The sequence below is a fragment of the Vidua macroura genome, chromosome 3, assembly GCF_024509145.1.
Source record: "Vidua macroura isolate BioBank_ID:100142 chromosome 3, ASM2450914v1, whole genome shotgun sequence".
Classification (NCBI taxonomy): domain Eukaryota; kingdom Metazoa; phylum Chordata; class Aves; order Passeriformes; family Viduidae; genus Vidua; species Vidua macroura.
In genome coordinates, this window is record NC_071573.1 from 79,629,335 (window position 1) to 79,645,807 (window position 16,473).

The 16,473-nt window shown below is 37.7% G+C and overlaps 1 protein-coding gene across 1 annotated transcript; it reads right to left on the bottom strand.

The window, feature by feature from the left end:
• Window positions 1–200: 200 nt before the first annotated feature.
• Window positions 201–16,147, bottom strand: CFAP206 (cilia and flagella associated protein 206). The gene is made up of 12 exons (XM_053972570.1): window positions 15,892–16,147; window positions 14,514–14,597; window positions 14,124–14,214; window positions 12,892–13,080; window positions 12,475–12,633; window positions 11,800–12,008; window positions 10,947–11,066; window positions 8,330–8,528; window positions 7,456–7,593; window positions 5,290–5,483; window positions 4,142–4,285; window positions 201–1,730 (listed from the first exon to the last, which is right to left on the bottom strand). The coding sequence occupies exons 1-12, from the start codon at window positions 15,997–15,999 to the stop codon at window positions 1,500–1,502; spliced, it is 1,866 nt and encodes a 621-aa protein (XP_053828545.1). The 5' UTR covers window positions 16,000–16,147; the 3' UTR covers window positions 201–1,499.
• Window positions 16,148–16,473: the final 326 nt, after the last annotated feature.

Sequence of the window (16,473 nt, forward strand, 5' to 3'; positions counted from 1 at the left end):
AAATGAAATTTCAGTCATCGGCTTACTTTTAAATAAAATGTATTTCTGGATTCTTGAAATACCAGTTTGTTGGTAAGAACTGTAACATAAAAGCCTCAAAGCAAATGATGATAATATAGAGAGACCACAGCAATAAGAAAGAAGCAACAGGGTATTTTTCTCCGGGAAAAAAAAAAAAAAAAAAAAAGAGATGCAGCTAGTAATTTCATTGATATTTTAATTAATAAATCTAATCATTGGTGCCCGTTCATAATTTAAAAACATGGAGGAGCAGCACATCTAGCTGCTACTGATTAGTTTACTTTGCCAAAGGAGAAAATCACGTAGTCAAAAACGATTTAGAAAAGTTCTTGCTTAGTGCTCTCCTCACGCTCCTTTGGGCTTTTTTTAATAATGCTTTGGTGATTTGTCCCTGTTGTGTAACTTTAAAAAGTGAAGCCAGATACTTTGAAAAACAACAAGAGAATGCTATCCTGCACAATGCCACAGAAAAATCATTCAGCAGCTTGAATCTTCGAGCTTCATTGTCACAAGCTTGTCCAGCTACGAGCCAGGAAACCACACTGCATCACAATGCACACACGAAAAAAAGAGATTTAGAAACCTTAGCACACCCTATGCAATCACAGTTGTGCATCTGGACATTGTGCAGATAGCAGCTTAAGGAAGTCTTTATTGTCATCAAAAGAATCTGTTTTAAAGTACCCCATTTCCATTTGAGAAGATGTTTCATCCTGAAGCTCAAATAATTCGGGTTTTCACAAACAGAAATACCATCTGCAGTTGTGTTGATCAGACCTGGCACATATTTCTTTGCCACAATGACATAAAGCTAAAAACTTTTTCTCTGTTGTGCTTTAGTTTTTCAAACACAAGCAAAACAGAGCTTTCAGAAAGGTCCCCTGAAGTCAAGCTCCTATGGCTTGCAGTGTGCTCACCAGTACACTGTTTAGCCAAGAAATTGCTGGAGACATAAAAGGGTGCCAGAACCACCCAAGACAGATGCCCTCTTCTCAACCTGCCAGCCTCAGTCTACACTCACTGGGCTGGGTTAACACCAGCACAAACAGACAGGCCCAAGCACCCAGACTGGTTTCATTTTGTTGGTTTTGCCTTCTTGACAATTCTGCTCTAAGGCTGGAGCTGTGACCTTTGAGTGACTCTCCCAGAGTAAGTTTTTTCATTTAAAGACAGTATTTCAACAAGCAATTGTTGCATTCAAATTTCAGTAAAATCCCAGAATGCTACATATTTAAATGTTGGAAGTGAAAGTCCTTGGGAACATCTTGATTCTAAATTGCAATTTAAAATCTGTGCTTCAGGCTTATCACTTCTGTCACTTAATGCCAGTCAGCAGTCCCAACAGATAAGATAAATGAAACAGACCAACTGTTCCTGGAATCAACAGACACAGCAAAATCTTTAGTGTCTAAATTCAGAAGTATTCAGGGATTTTTATATACACGTGCAAGATGTGTCTTCAGGTTTCTCATTTTCACCTATGTTTCATCCAGTGGTCTTGTTAAGTCTACTGTGAGCACATGAGTAGTGGGAGATGATCCTCCTCGGAGACCTTTCAGGAAAATCTGGGGTTTGGGTACATTGCTTGAGTTGTCACGCTTAGTCTGGGTGCCAGCATCTTTTGGCAAGTACACTTGGGTGAAGTTCTCTCTTCTCATGTGGCTGAGATCAGTCTGCATGGCATGAGTTAACTTGCGGCGCAAGTTGGCCTAAAGACACAAAAAGAATCAGATTAAGCAAAACTTTGTTTGAACATTTTAACTCCAGTTACTCAGGAGTGTTTGTCTATTTTACATCCGTGGGCTTCACAAACCTGGAACATGGCCCACCTTACCCTCCTGACAATACACAGTTGTGACTGTGATTTGGTAAATCCTGATCTAACAGGATGTGTGAACAGCTCTTTAGGTACCCCACACAATTTTAAATTAGTCTCTTAATAATTTCATACCACTGGTCATAGTCCTTCAAATTTTGTTAAATGCTTCACCTTTGTTTTGTTAGAATAAAATGTTTTCATGGCAAGTGCTTCCAGTCTTTGTCTGGTTTCTGCCAAAAGTGATGAGGTTTAGGGGTTGGTGTCACAAAGTATCAGATAAAAGTTTAAAAATGCTTAAAGCTGATTATTCACAGAAATTGTCATAGATACACCAACAAAACTACTTCTCACAAAGTGTTAACATTCCAAAGCCAGCACTTGAAACAAAAATTGTTCCGTATTCCACGGGGCCTTCTCTGTCAGCAATGATGTGAAACACTGTAAATTATGATATAATGTTCTCCTCAAAATACACAAAATACAAACACAGTAAATGATCATATAATGTTCTCCTCAAAATACACAAAATACAGTCTCATGTGCTGGAATTCAGACCCTTCCATGTAAGTGAGAAAGTCCCTGGAGTCAGTGGAAGCTGGAGAGTGATACAGCTGGCCAAATGTCCTGAATGTTGTATCAGGGCAAGTTAAAATATTCTCCAGCCTCCACCACTGAGGTGTCTCTCTCTGCTGGAATGGAAGGTGAAGCACCTAAATGTAGGCACATTTTGGTACCTTAATCTATAACTGAATAATTCAATAATTCAAGCAGAATCCAGCAAAGAACAGTAAGGAACTTACAGAGGAGATGGCATGGCAAGAAAGACAATATATTAAGGGTTTGTTTTTTTTTTCCTGAGGTTTTAATGACTGAATGTATGCTATTACAAGCAACTGTGCTTGCACAGAGAAACAAATGTGAGCTAAAAATTTTACTTCTAACAGCATATAGGTTTTCTAACAAAGTAATAGCTTAACATTTCATACCACTACAAGTTTTTTGGCCAAGTATGAACAACACAAAAAACCCCAAAGGCACGTGAGCTCATTCCTCTAACAAAACCCACAAATATGTCTCATGCATCCCTGAAGTATCAAATTCACTGATGCACTGGTAAACTATTTCTTTTATTTTTTCACATAGTTATTAAATGTTTTATCACCTCCATATTACAAATTAGCATAGTCAAAGCACTTTTGCATGCATCTGGATTTTTTCTTTCAGCTCCACATCACTAATCTCACATTTGGACAGCTGAGGCTAAAACACCCTTAGTACTTTAAAGTACATTCTCTAAATATTTTAAACTAATGAGCTACAAATTTGTTTGTGAATGGTCTTCATGACCAGATATTGCAAAATATCCATCTTTGCTTATGCTGAAGAGACACTGACCACATCTTATGTTTATTTATGCACTTTTGTCCTTTACAAAAGCAAAAGAGGCTTTTAGCTAGCCTTCTTGTAAACCTAATTGGCTTCTTTATATACCTCAGTAACAACTATTTCTTAGAATCCTTTATGAGCTAGCAACACTGCCAAGACTCCTCAGTCCAAAATTCTGGTTTCCTTTCATCATGCTAGGGATTTAATGGCAAAAAGGAAAACAGAAAGAAAATAGGCTGCCTAGTAGACCACAGGCCTCCACAGTGCATCTGTTCACAGAAGAAAAAAAAAACCCCTTCATTATTATATGTTCAGTTGATATTGTTAACTGCAATATTCTCTGTACTCCCAAGTTGTTCATTTCTGAATTCTGAAAATCAGATGCTACACCTTGACAACTATATGTGCTGGCAAACCCTAGAAAGAAGCTTCTGACATATTTACTGTTAATTTAAAATGTGGTCAACCTTCTATGGACAGACTGTGATTTCCAACCCATCAGAAAATCCTGATAGTATGACACACATTTGCTCTGGCTTTTTTCACAAAGAAATTATACAGTAGTATCTTCAACCCATGAAATTGATTTGAATTTAGAGCAACCTTAATATTTAATGCAATTCAGGTCAAAACAACAAACTCTTATTTAATAAAGAAGGCAACTGAAAAATTTGAAATTAATAGACATAGCAGTGGAAGCACTGCTCAAAAAACAGGGAAACATATGTAAGAAGTGAGAGAAGAAGTCTAAAAACAAGGAGAGAGAATATCTAGAAAAAAATTGAACCAGTTGTAATAAAGTATATGTCTTTGAATAAAAGGTTAGATTTATGTTTCAAGGAACAGAAGTTAAGAATAATTTATTCACAAATTTGTTATATCCAACAATGAAAATCTGGTAATAAGAGTACAAACCAATTTTATAGCTTTTCTTCTCAGTTCCCATTCATTCCATTCATAGGATCTCACAATAGTTGGAGGCAAGATATGAGTATCAGTTTGAGTACCACTCTCACATTTTGGGGGTGGTTTCATTGAACCTTTGCTTGCCTTTCTGGCCTGGATGAAAAGAAACAACCAAAGCCAAGCAAGGCATTGAGAAGAAGACACAGAAATAGCATTTGCTTTTTTAAAAGCAAATAGAGACCTGCAAAACCACAAGTGGATAATGATTTTTACATTCAACAATATTTTTGTTCCCCGTGACCCCACTAAAAGGAAAACATTAAGTACCTGATGGATTTAATTTCTGACAGAAAACCTTTGAGGCACAGGCCACAGCTGAGCTGCAGGCTCCTCTCTACCTAGTGATTGCTTAATCGTTGGATTTTAGAAAAAATGGGTCCCATCACCAGCAGTATTTTATAATGCAGGCACCTCAGTTTGTCTTCATGAATGGACTAAAAATCACAAATCATAACTGGGAGAAGTGCACACATCCCTGCTATAGCTGGGATATAAACTGTATTTCAAACTAAGGGCCAGTTCAAGACTACATTTTTTCCACTGCTGGGGATCTAAAATTCACAAGTGGATCACAGAGAATGTTGTCTATAAATCCAAATCAAGTCTCTGGATTTCACATAATAACACATCACATTCATTACTCTCCTTTTATTTTTAATGTGTTCCATAACTCCTGTCCCCAGATACAACTACACCCTCATCCAGCACACATGGATGGACTGCTAAGCTAAAGCTCCAGTTAACGTGATATCTGACATTATTTTCTCTTGCATTTATGTATTGGTCCTTTAAGCTACTTTTGCAAAAATAAGGAAAAGAAACACCAGACACAAGACCTGCCTAGGCTATGCACTAGCAGCTTTTATCACTGCCAGGATGCCTTGGATTTACATATTCTCCTATGAATAAATAAGGTAAGAATGACACTAAGTAGAGACATTTCTTCAATGCTCGGAAGACCTGGAAAAGATGGACCTTCAGCTAGGCAGAGGATTTTACTTCTTTCCTAAAGATAGGTATCATCTCTTCTCTTTTAGAAAGGACAGACCAACCAGTGACCCAGCAGCTGTTTAGCAAGAGGCATAGGCAGTGTGTACCTGTGCATGTGGAACAAGGTATTCAAACTGATGATGGAGCTCAAGCAGTTGAATTAGTTCTGCATATTTTTTTGCTTTTTCTACATTCAACTGAATGAACTTATCTGGATCTTGAGCAAAGATGTATGCAGCTTCTTTTGAACTGAAAACATAATATTTCTCCTTGTGCTTCAAAATTCCAATAGCAGGATTTCCTAAAAATGAGAAGAAAAAGCAACCCAAAATTAGCTCCACAAATTAAAATAGTGAACAGTACAATATCCAATACAAAAGACATTTGTAATCAAGATTCTGTGTTCCTTCAAGTTATTTTCACTTCCTTCATTTCTGAACTCAGTATAAACCCTTGAAAACAAGCTTTTTTCAAATACAGAAAACTCTATTTTGTTAGGTCAGTAAAACTGCTTTTGATCAGTTCACATCCAGCATGCCTTAGGTGCATGTCTCAGAAAAACAATAGATAAAACACATATAGCAAAGGCATAAGAAACCAGTCTCTACTCTCAAATGGTTCCCCTAAAATCTCCAGCACATATCTGATTGCAGATCAGTAGTGCATTTATACCAAAGGGCATAACACTGAGATGAACTGAAGAAGCAGATAAAACAGCTGGGAAGCTGAACAACAAATTAACAGAGAAAATTAAGTGTCAATAAAGGCCAAATAACTTATATAGGAAAACACAAACTGATTTCAAGGACAGTGGCAGTTTGTGCTTAAATGTCTTTGCCCAGGAAAGACCAGAATCATCATAGACAATCCCCTGAAAATACTCAGTCAAAAAAGGAATTATTAGTATGCAAACAGAGGAAGAGAAGAAAACCAATATTATAACAACTTATAGGCTACATTTGTAATAATACATTTTGTTCCAACACAACAGAACAAGTAAAACGGAGCTAGGAGTGATCAAAGGCTTGCGATACCTTTCATAGGAAGGGTTAAAGAAGAAAGCCTCCTCAGCATTAAAAAGAAAAAAAGAAATAATATGATAGGGGGTTATAAAACTATGAATTGTGTGCAATATAAAATTACTATTTAGTAATTTTCCTAACAGAAGGACTATCAAGTCTTTGTTGAAATTATCAAGTCAGAGCTTAAAACCATCTCAAAAAGAGATACCTTTTCATAGCATATATAATTATAATTGTGGGGATCTTGAGAATAAGAACATCCCATGACAAACTCCAGATGGATTCCAAAACCAATTAGATAAATGAAAAATCTCTTTGAAGGATTATTCAACAGAAGATTACAGACTCAACATTAATCAGAGGAAATCCCATAACCACCAACTGCTAGAACAAGGAAGGATATAATTAAGGAAAGATCACTCTGACTTGAATTCTCATAATTTTAAAGTGTACATGACTGCCCATGTGCAGTAATCAGACAGAGGGCTAGAGAGAGCTTCAATCCAACTAAGGACAGCTGTTCTCATGTGCAATACTAAATAAGTGTAAGTAATTACATTGCCATTAAAATATCTATTCTTTAATATTGACAAGTAAATGGCTATATTTTCCTCCCAAATTCCCATAGGTTTAAAAAAATCCTATATGGACAGGTTCTAGAAAGGATAGGGAGATGGAAAACATGAACTGGAATAGCTGAAATAAGGCTAACTTTCAAGACAAATGAGCCTAGAGAAACCAAAAATTCCTACAATTAGTTGACTTAATCAAGTGCACTTTTGCATTCTTTTCAGGAAAGATATTTAGTACTTTGTCATGACTATTTAAAAATACATATGAGGTAGGCATGAATGGCTACGTTTGCTACATATGGATGCACAAAATAGAAGGAATGGCCATTTCCCTATGCCTGCATTATAGCACATTAACAACAGTAACAAACCTGTATTCAGCTGCAGTGTAGGTTATACAGACACACACAGAGCAGGAAGAAACATTTATCCATCCCATCTTGTTTCTGTCCTGCTTCCTCTTCAAGCCATCCTACCTTCTACGAAGGGCAGTTTATTTGTGTATTTAAAAAAAGATACTTTAACAAGGGAAATAAGTTATCTGGGGTGAAAATTGCAAATGTGGAAAACCAGTATTCCAGTTTGGACATAGGAGGAGGGTGCATTCAGAATGCCTTTACATTCTTCCTAATCCTTGTGTAAATATACAGTATGGAAAATACCTAACTACAAAGCATACCTGGTAGGGTAATACCTTTCACACCAATTGAATATGCACAGAAACCATGGTACTGGATCAGCAACTGATCAAAATTATCAGTAGTCTCTGGAAAAAGCCATTCTTGGTTCCTGAAATCAGAAACATTCACTCTGGTTCCTAAGAAAAGATAAAACAAAGATTTCAATATTAAAATATCAGATGACTAAAAGCTAATAATATCACAGGATGACCAGATAACTCTGGTTTTCACAGGATGACCTGTAGTGCCCAGATCCCAAAAGACAAACTTTAGTCCTGCCTTAAAAGAGAACCTACTGAAAATCAGTCCTGCAAGAATCTTCTTTAGTAGCATTAGTTTTCTTTGAAAACATGAGGGAAGAAAAACCAACAGGGACAACAACACGAAGATAATATTTTATTATTTGATTTTGTTTTCACCCTCACATGCATTACAAACTCCCTGGCATAAAACTTGGTTCCTAGGGATACCATCTTACAAAAAAACTCTTCTGGTAACTGAAGCCCTGTTAAATTATTTTGTTTACACCCTACCCCTCAATTTCAAAAGTCCTGAAAGGTATAAAAAGACATAAATACACTTAAAAACTTTTACAAAAAATTATAAATATTCTCTGATCATGCTGCCATTTTGTAAGGTATACTTGTATCTAGAAGTTCTATTTTAATTTTATATGTAAAAATAGAATCATAAGCTACACTACATGAAAATGTAAATCTATACCCTACAAGGCTTATTTTAATTTACTGTGCAATTTCTGAGTATTAAAAAATCAATATATAGCACCTTCTGTAAAGGATCTATTGTAAAGAAAATTCAAACTACAAAATCTTGGAAAATTAAGGAAAACCAAAAAGTTTCAACTTTCCATACCCATGGTTTCTTTTATCCTTTCCACATCACTTTTCACAGTCACTCCTTCCAGAAGAGATGTTAACATTTCCTCTGGAAAAAGCTGTGATTGGATTTCCAAGAACTGTTGCAGATTGTCAGCCATATTTGTGAGGAAGTTTAGCAGTAGCATTTCATGCTGAAAGCCAGTCCAAAGCTTGGAAAGTTCCATAAACAGAGGCTACAATATAAAGAAAATTATCTGAAATGCAGATTTGTATTTATTTGTAACCTAAGCACTGTGCACAACAATCTCAGCTATGAACACCACAGGGCTGATCTCCAAGGCCTTCAGCAACCAGAAATTCCAGGGGAACTCAGGGACACTCTAAGAGGAGCTTCCATCACATATGCCTAAAGCAAGTATATCCAGCATGTCAACCCACAGGCAAGAGCTGTACTTTTCTGTATTTTACTCCAGAGCCTTTCTCAAATAAATGTACTCTTTGACCATGCTTTGAAATTAGCACTTCACTGACAATACAGTTTTATAATTGAAAATACGGTGTACAGGAGTAAGGACCAGAAGGAACACACCTGATTAATTACCAAAGTAGGTAAAACCACACCTATACACAAACTATCAGGTTTTGTTATTTTGTCTGCCCTGCTTCCAGAGTGAGTTGGTACCACAGCCCCCAGGCCATCATGTGTGTCAGAAGGAAGGGGTGCAGGCCTCTTCAGAGTGCTCCAGGGTTCAAGGCAAAACTGGAGGCTGCCCTTCCCAGCACTGACATGCTCTTGGCATACAGGTGTAGGCACATAAAGAAGCAGCCTATAAGCTTTAAGATTAAATGCTGTTTTCAATGACAGTGACATAAAATGTGCATTGTTACATCTAAACACACAGAGAGTATTTACAGGAAGAGATTCAACCAACGTGAGATGTACACTTAACCACACATTTTATGCATGTTAACAACATTATCATAAGAGCAGCCAACAGAGCCAGCTCTGGAATTCATCAGCATTGCTAATGCTGTGGAAATGTTATGGTTACAAAAAGGGAAGAAACTAAAGGAAGATCAAAAACATTCTTAATAGAATAAACAAAAAATATTAATGAAATGTACTATTTTTCCTAAAACAAATGTTTACTACAAATATAGACCTTACCCTCTGCTTTTTAAAAGATAGAATGCCCAGCTTCTCTACCTTTATAGAGGATCCAGCTTGTCAGCAACGAGCCAGAGACAAGAAAAGTTATTTAAATCGTGTGTTAACAGAAAAATCTCTACCTGAAAAAGGATCTGAAATCAAAAGGCATTATACAGTCTGTCTTCAGCAGACAAGACAAAACAACTAACCAACCAGAAGAGAGAAAAAATTCCAGGAAGGCAGCAAACAACAATAGACAGCTTTTAGGGAAAAGGGTAAGGTATATAGAAGAGGAAAAACTGCTTTAAGTAGCTGGACAAAGGGGGAAAATGTTCTCCAGATTAGAACATCTGGTTTATAAAATCAAAAGCATACATAAAGTGAAGCTTGGATCACTTAGTTAAAGTGCTGTTCCCATGAGTTTCCAGCTTGGATGCTCTTATGGGAAGTGTAAAAAATAGTCTGAGTAGGTGGGGTCATGATCTTCCTTTTCCTCCACAGTGGGCTTTATTTTGCTTTCTAATAATTAGCTTAGAATGTTGAAAAATAACCTAAAATATGTATGAAACTGCATGCTGGTGCAACAGCTAAGCACAAGGAATTGTAATGATGATCAAATCACACAAAATAACAAGCTCTTGAAAGAAAAGCAAATTAAATGAAGCTGGTTTCTAGCATATTTCTCTCCCATTTCCTTTATAACATGCCAGCATAATAATCCCAGGTTTTCACAGGCTCATTAAGCAGCCTCTCTCATAATACCTGTAGTTTACAGCACTCATTCCCTTTCCCCCTAATACCTCCTTCCCATGTCCTGTAGCTCCCACCCAAGGGTGCAACAGTACCAAATATCAATCCTTCAGTGGTGCTCACTGGCCAGAGAGCACACAAACCCCATTTCAGACCTGATCTTGGTAAGGCTCTAATTGTGTGTCTCTAGTTGCTCTTTTTTTCCCTATAAAACTTGCAGAAAATTACATATTTTGAGATCTTTGGACTCTGACAAATGTGACTGAAACTTGCCAACAGGTTCAGAAGCTATTGGGAGGTCAAAAGAGGCTGACAGCCCCATCACAGAAACCCAGTTTCTTCAGAAAAATTATATCAATGACTCATACTGTAATTACAGGGATTGCTATCTGAGGGAACTTTAAAAGAATCATACTTTATTGTGCTGTTTTCTGAAATCATTATGTTCTTACAGTTTCTACAAGGAACAGGAAAGAATATATACACAAACAAAAAAGGAAATCTACAAATAATGACAACTCAAGACACAGTAAAATACCATTTAATTCCTTTGCTCCCTTTTTGTACATTAGCTTCTTCTTACCTTAGTCTTTTATTTGCCCCTTCAAAAATCACAGATGATATTGTAATGGAGAGAAAATTTGTAGCCTCTTGCTAAATATAAGCTATTAAAAAACACACCAGCAAAGTATCTTACTTTAATAATGTTTTCTACTGAAGAAGTAATGGGTTTTCCATTCATAATACTTACAAAAACTTCTCTGGACTCTATGGAAGTCTTATCCTGCACTGTGTTTTTCAATACCATCATTGCTGCTTCAAACTGAACATCCAATGATTCAACTTCTTGAGCACTTGTAATTGCATTAGACTGGAAAAAGAACATCAGGTAAGACATATTGCACTCCAAAAAACAAGTATTTAGTAATAAGTATTTACCTGGGTTTCTTCATTCAACTATTTTCAGAACAATTGTTTTAGGGAATGAAATGGACTGTAGCTATCCACAAAATACATTTTTCCTTAAATGTTTAGGTGTTCAGGCACTTCAGTCACACATAAACTACCAATTTTTATAGAAAATTTTCTACATTTTCCCAATGAAGAAAACAAGACCAAAAAAAAAAAAAAAGACTTTTTTTCAATGCCTTATACAGGAAAGACTAATAAAAACCTGCAGTTTCTCAAAAGACAAATGAAAAGCTCTTCATTAACAAAACAAGAATTTAAATTGTATTCTTCAAAGACTTTTGATGATTCTATATATTTTGGGGGTGTCTGCAGACTAAAACTGAGATGATTTATGGATTGATCAAGGAGATTTTTTTCTCTCATGACTTTTGGGGCAGAGAATCAGTATGCAAGCAACTGTTTAATGGTGGACTTGGCAGTGCCAGGCTAATAAGTTAATGGTCTGACTCGATGATTTTAAAGATATTTTCAAACCCAAATAATCTATGGTTCTTTGTCTGAAGATATATTTCATTTTATTTCATTTATTTCTGAATATTTTTTCTTATATTTCTGTCCTGTTCAAGTAGGTAACTTGAAGACATCAAACAAGACACATCTGCAATAAAAGCCCACAGGATATAACATCTCACCTGAAGGATGCAAAGGAAGGCTTCATACTGTCTCACATTGAATAGTGCTTCTTTTAATTTAAAGAACCTAAGCCTGGAGAACCTCTGGGGCTCTTCCTGTATGGATTCCAGCAGGGCTGTGTAGTGGTGGGCTAGCAGCTGGCAGGAATTCAGACGCTCATCCAGAGTCCGCGTGGCCAATGGAATGGCTTTGTTCAGGATGCCTGGCACTATTCACATGGAATAAATATGAAATATGTATAAAAAGAATTATTGAAATCATTATCACATGGTTAAAGTGCAATATTTGAGCATAATGGTCTTCCAATGAAATTTTGATTTCTACATTTTGTTCTTATATTCATGCATTTCTAAATACTTGCAAACCAGATTAAACCACCCTATCTCTCTAGTCAGGTTGTTGCAAATATTTAGAATTACAGTTGTGGAACTATCACAGTCAAGTCAAGGAATGTGAGAAATCTTGCTGTATCGTAGATGCAACTCTGTTACTACAACTGACATGGGTTTCCTGAGAGAGTCTGCACAATTTTCAATTCTCAGATTCCTAACTTGTAGAACACCAATAACAATAACATGGCTCCCTAAGATGGGAAATTATTGGAGCAGCTCCAGTGAAGAAGTCCAGGAAGAACGAATTGGGAATACTCAGCTCAAATGCAGTTCTTTACTTACAGTCATCAATGCCACTTCCTCCTTTCTGGCACTGCTTGTTGTACAAACGAATTCCTGTCACTAGCATGGCAAGATCTTTCAGCTGTTGTTCTTTGTCCTTCTTGCTGAGTGAGATGAAAGTAATCATCTCTGGCTGGGGGAATACACTCTGCAAGGCAGCTGTAAGCATTACAAAGTTGGAGAAAACCCTCAGTATGAGGGAAAAGAAAATCAATAAGCAAAAACAGCCTCTCCTGAACAAATGCAAAAAGCAGGAAATCTATGGGAAATTTACACTTCAAGGCTGAGCAGTGACAGTTTGGATAGCAAGCATTCATCACAGTTTACCATGTTTGTATCTAAATATCAGCAAAGAGAAGGTGAAATTTTATTTTTTCAAGAAGAAAAGCCCAATTTCACAGCTGGGAGTTTACTGACCTGTTACCTCCCTGACAGCCTCAATATCTGTTGGGGATCCCAGGCCAGATCTCAGCAGCACATAGATAACGACCTTTTGATACACATTCTCCATTTCTTCTTGCACACGTGGACCACTCTCTGTGATGGCTCTAACTACAGGAGCTAGTTTTCCTTCCAGAACACGCTCCTGCTCACTCAGTAATTCATCTAGGAAAGAAGGTAACTTAGAAAGTGCTATCTAAATCCTTTGAAATTTGGCTCATACAGAGGGTGTAATTCATTTCCACAATCAGAGCACCAACTTAAGGTTTCTGAAGCACAGGTATGTGGAACAGATGTTCATAGTACCAAACCATTAGAATTAAAAGCAGCTGAGTTAAACATTAATAAAATTAGCATAATTAACATCAGTTGGTAGAGTCCTGAGAACTGTTCAGGCCAAATTAAACAGCAAGTCTCTGGCTCTCTGGACTCCTCTGACTGTAGGAGGACCTAACTTACACACATATTTCAAACACACCTGAAGATACATGCTCAAGTCTGAATACTACTCAAGATCTCAAAAACTTGCTGGAGTTACTGAGCTTATAGAGTTCAGAGGATTTAGGAGCAGCTTCCAGTGTTGCTAATTTTTGGTTTTAATCCATGCTAATAGGAAAACATTTTCATTATCTCCCCACAGTGAAATGCTTTTTTCACGTCTATTCTTGTTCTGTGTTTTCTATTTCCCAGCCAGCCTCCACTGTCCCTTTCAGATCAGGAATTACATTTACAGCAGAGGCATTTTCCCCATCTCATTTTATTTTCACATTCTCATTCTCAGACCATATGAAATTATTACTGATGAGACAAAAACATATTCAGCTAAAGCTGTAACTGTTCAAGATTACTCAAATCTCCCAATTAGGGATATTGGTAAAATACTGACTTCTGAGTGCCTTCAGGTGCAGGTGCAGGTACAAGCTTTTCTTGCTGACAGCAGATAACCACTGAACCTGAAAGTGTAATTGTCTTCAAGCAACCTAATACATTATATTCAGTAAATCTTTCAGACAGCATGAGAAGAGTGTACTTTCAAATCTAATGCAGACTTTTCCCTACTATATCCACACTGAAATATCAGACTCGTGTACAGCAAATTGCTCCTGGGATTTTTATTTTGCTTTACTGCCAGGACTCATTTAACAGTAATTACTATTCTTAAATTATAAACTCAGCATCAACTTTTATGAAAACATATTTGAAATTACCTCGGTTTGCATAGTTCATATCAAAGTAAACTTGCATCTTAATCGTGCTTAGGGATGGGTTTGTTGTGTCAAGCAGTCTGGCAACACAGAGCTAAAAAGAGAGTCAGAGAAGTGAGTCCTTTCTCATCTCTGGGGAAACATTGAACTGACAGTGATCTACTACAGCTTTTGCAAGAGCTGTAGAGCTCCCTCACTACCATTTTCTCCATATAAAGCTTTTCTAAGGCATTTATTTATGGAAACATAATCCAGTCTTTAGCTACAGAGCCATGAGAATAAAGCAGCACTAAAATTTTGAAAGTGTTCATGTCATTTTAGTTACAGGAACAGGTAGGAAATAATGCTGTCGTCTTAGATAAGTAGTGACTCTCAACATCATGTCAGAATTACCTGGATAAGATCTTGCATATCGTTTTCTGTAAGTATTCGATCCATATTAAAATCATTTCTTGGATCTAAAACAACAGCTTTCACCTAGAGATTGCCAAAAGAAAGATACTAATTTATATCACAAAATATAATCTTTGCAACTCACTTTTTATTTTCTGAAAAATCTCAGATGCATTCAATATTTCTTTACTATTCTTTTTTTCAGTCTTTGATAATGAAACAATATTACTTCATTTCACATCTTGCCAGTTTCAATCTCAGTTCTCAGGCACAAATGAAGAAAAAATATTTTTGTGATACAAATATTTAAATATAGCTCCTTTAAAAATTATTTGGAAAAATTTTCCTAAGTAACATTTTTTGAAAATCTATCATGGTTGTTTATAAACTTCTAAGTTGGTGTTATATGCATCAATATAAACATTTACCATTTGAATAAAAAAAAACCCATAGTGTCCTACATGCAGGAAAATAAGTGCATGTTTGCAATTGGTGTTCATGCTGGGTGTCTTGCCAGCCACTTGTACGAATTTTTTACTCATTAAAATTTTCCTGCTTAGTTGATTAATACTGCTTTTGAGCCCAATCTTTTTTCTAAAGCTCCAGTGTCACCTTTAGGGGAAAAAGTAGCATATTAACAGTACTGCTGTGAAGCATTTATATTTATATACAAATTTATCAAGAGCTGATCATCAATAAAGAAGGAATCTAGCCCATCTTTCTTCAGACACAGCTTTGCAGGCATATTCAGACTCTATCCTGCAGCACTGCTGTGTCTCCTAAGAGATGCCAAAATGTAAAATGTTTTTAGCATATTTATAGTTGTCTACCAAGGACAATACTGAGATTGATTCCATTAAATTTTCACTTTAAATGGGATCAAAGCCCATTCCTTCAAATATTCAGCCCATTTATACTACCTGGCCCTGTCTGAGCAGATCAACAAACAAAATTATCCATCACAAGAGAGGGAGGAGGTGAACATCGAAGAATAAATATAGCTGCTGCATTAAAGAGTCACCTATGCATCACAGGTTCATTTATGAGAGTGTGAAGAAACGTTATTAAAACTTGGCAAAACTTCTCCTTTTCACTTCTGAAAGAAAACAATGGTTTATCTGCCTGCAGAAGAAAGAGCTCCGAGCTGGAGCTCAGAGAGTTTGCAGGACTCGGCACCTGCAGCCGTCTTGGAGCATTATATTCACATAAGATTTCAGGAGAATAAAATACTTTTTCAGGTTTTTAGGACCTGGATGTCGCTGAGCGCCCCTTTAAAACATCTCACTGCAGGCCATTGGAAACCAAGATATTTCCAAACTCGGGTCACCGCTGAAAGCCTCAGCTGCCCCAGCCCCTGAACGCTTCCTTTCGCGCTTACCACGAAGGCCACCAAGGTTTCCGAGAGGCTTTGTCCCCGGGCAGCGCACTCCAGGCCCACCTGGCGGATTATTCTCTTGATGACACTTTGGGCCAGCTCGCCGGACATGCTGGCCAAGCACACACGCCTTATAACCGGGTTAGATTCACTTGAGCGAGGCTCCCTGCCGGCCCGAGCCCGCCGCTCGCCGAGCAGCCCGTGCCGACGCCAAACGCCCCCAGCGCCGCCGTGCCCGCGTCCGGCCGCTGGCGACGGGCGGGAGCGGCCGCGGCCGAGCGCCGGCCCCGGGCGTTGCCATGGGGACGCGGCCCGGCCCGGCCTGGCCCACCGGGGGCAGGCGGGATGTGAATTTACACACAGAGAGAGCGCAGGGAGACGGGGTTTGTGCAGGAGAGATGGGGCAGGGTGCGCGCTAAACTCACACGCCTGTGTATTCCAAAGAGGCGGCTGTAGAGGCACAGGCGTGGAGGTGTGAGTGTCTCGGCGCACACACGAACCAACCGTGCGTGTGGACGTCTGCAGCTATGGCTGTATGAAGGTGTGTGTAAATCTAAATACGTACGTATGTATAAAGACACATAC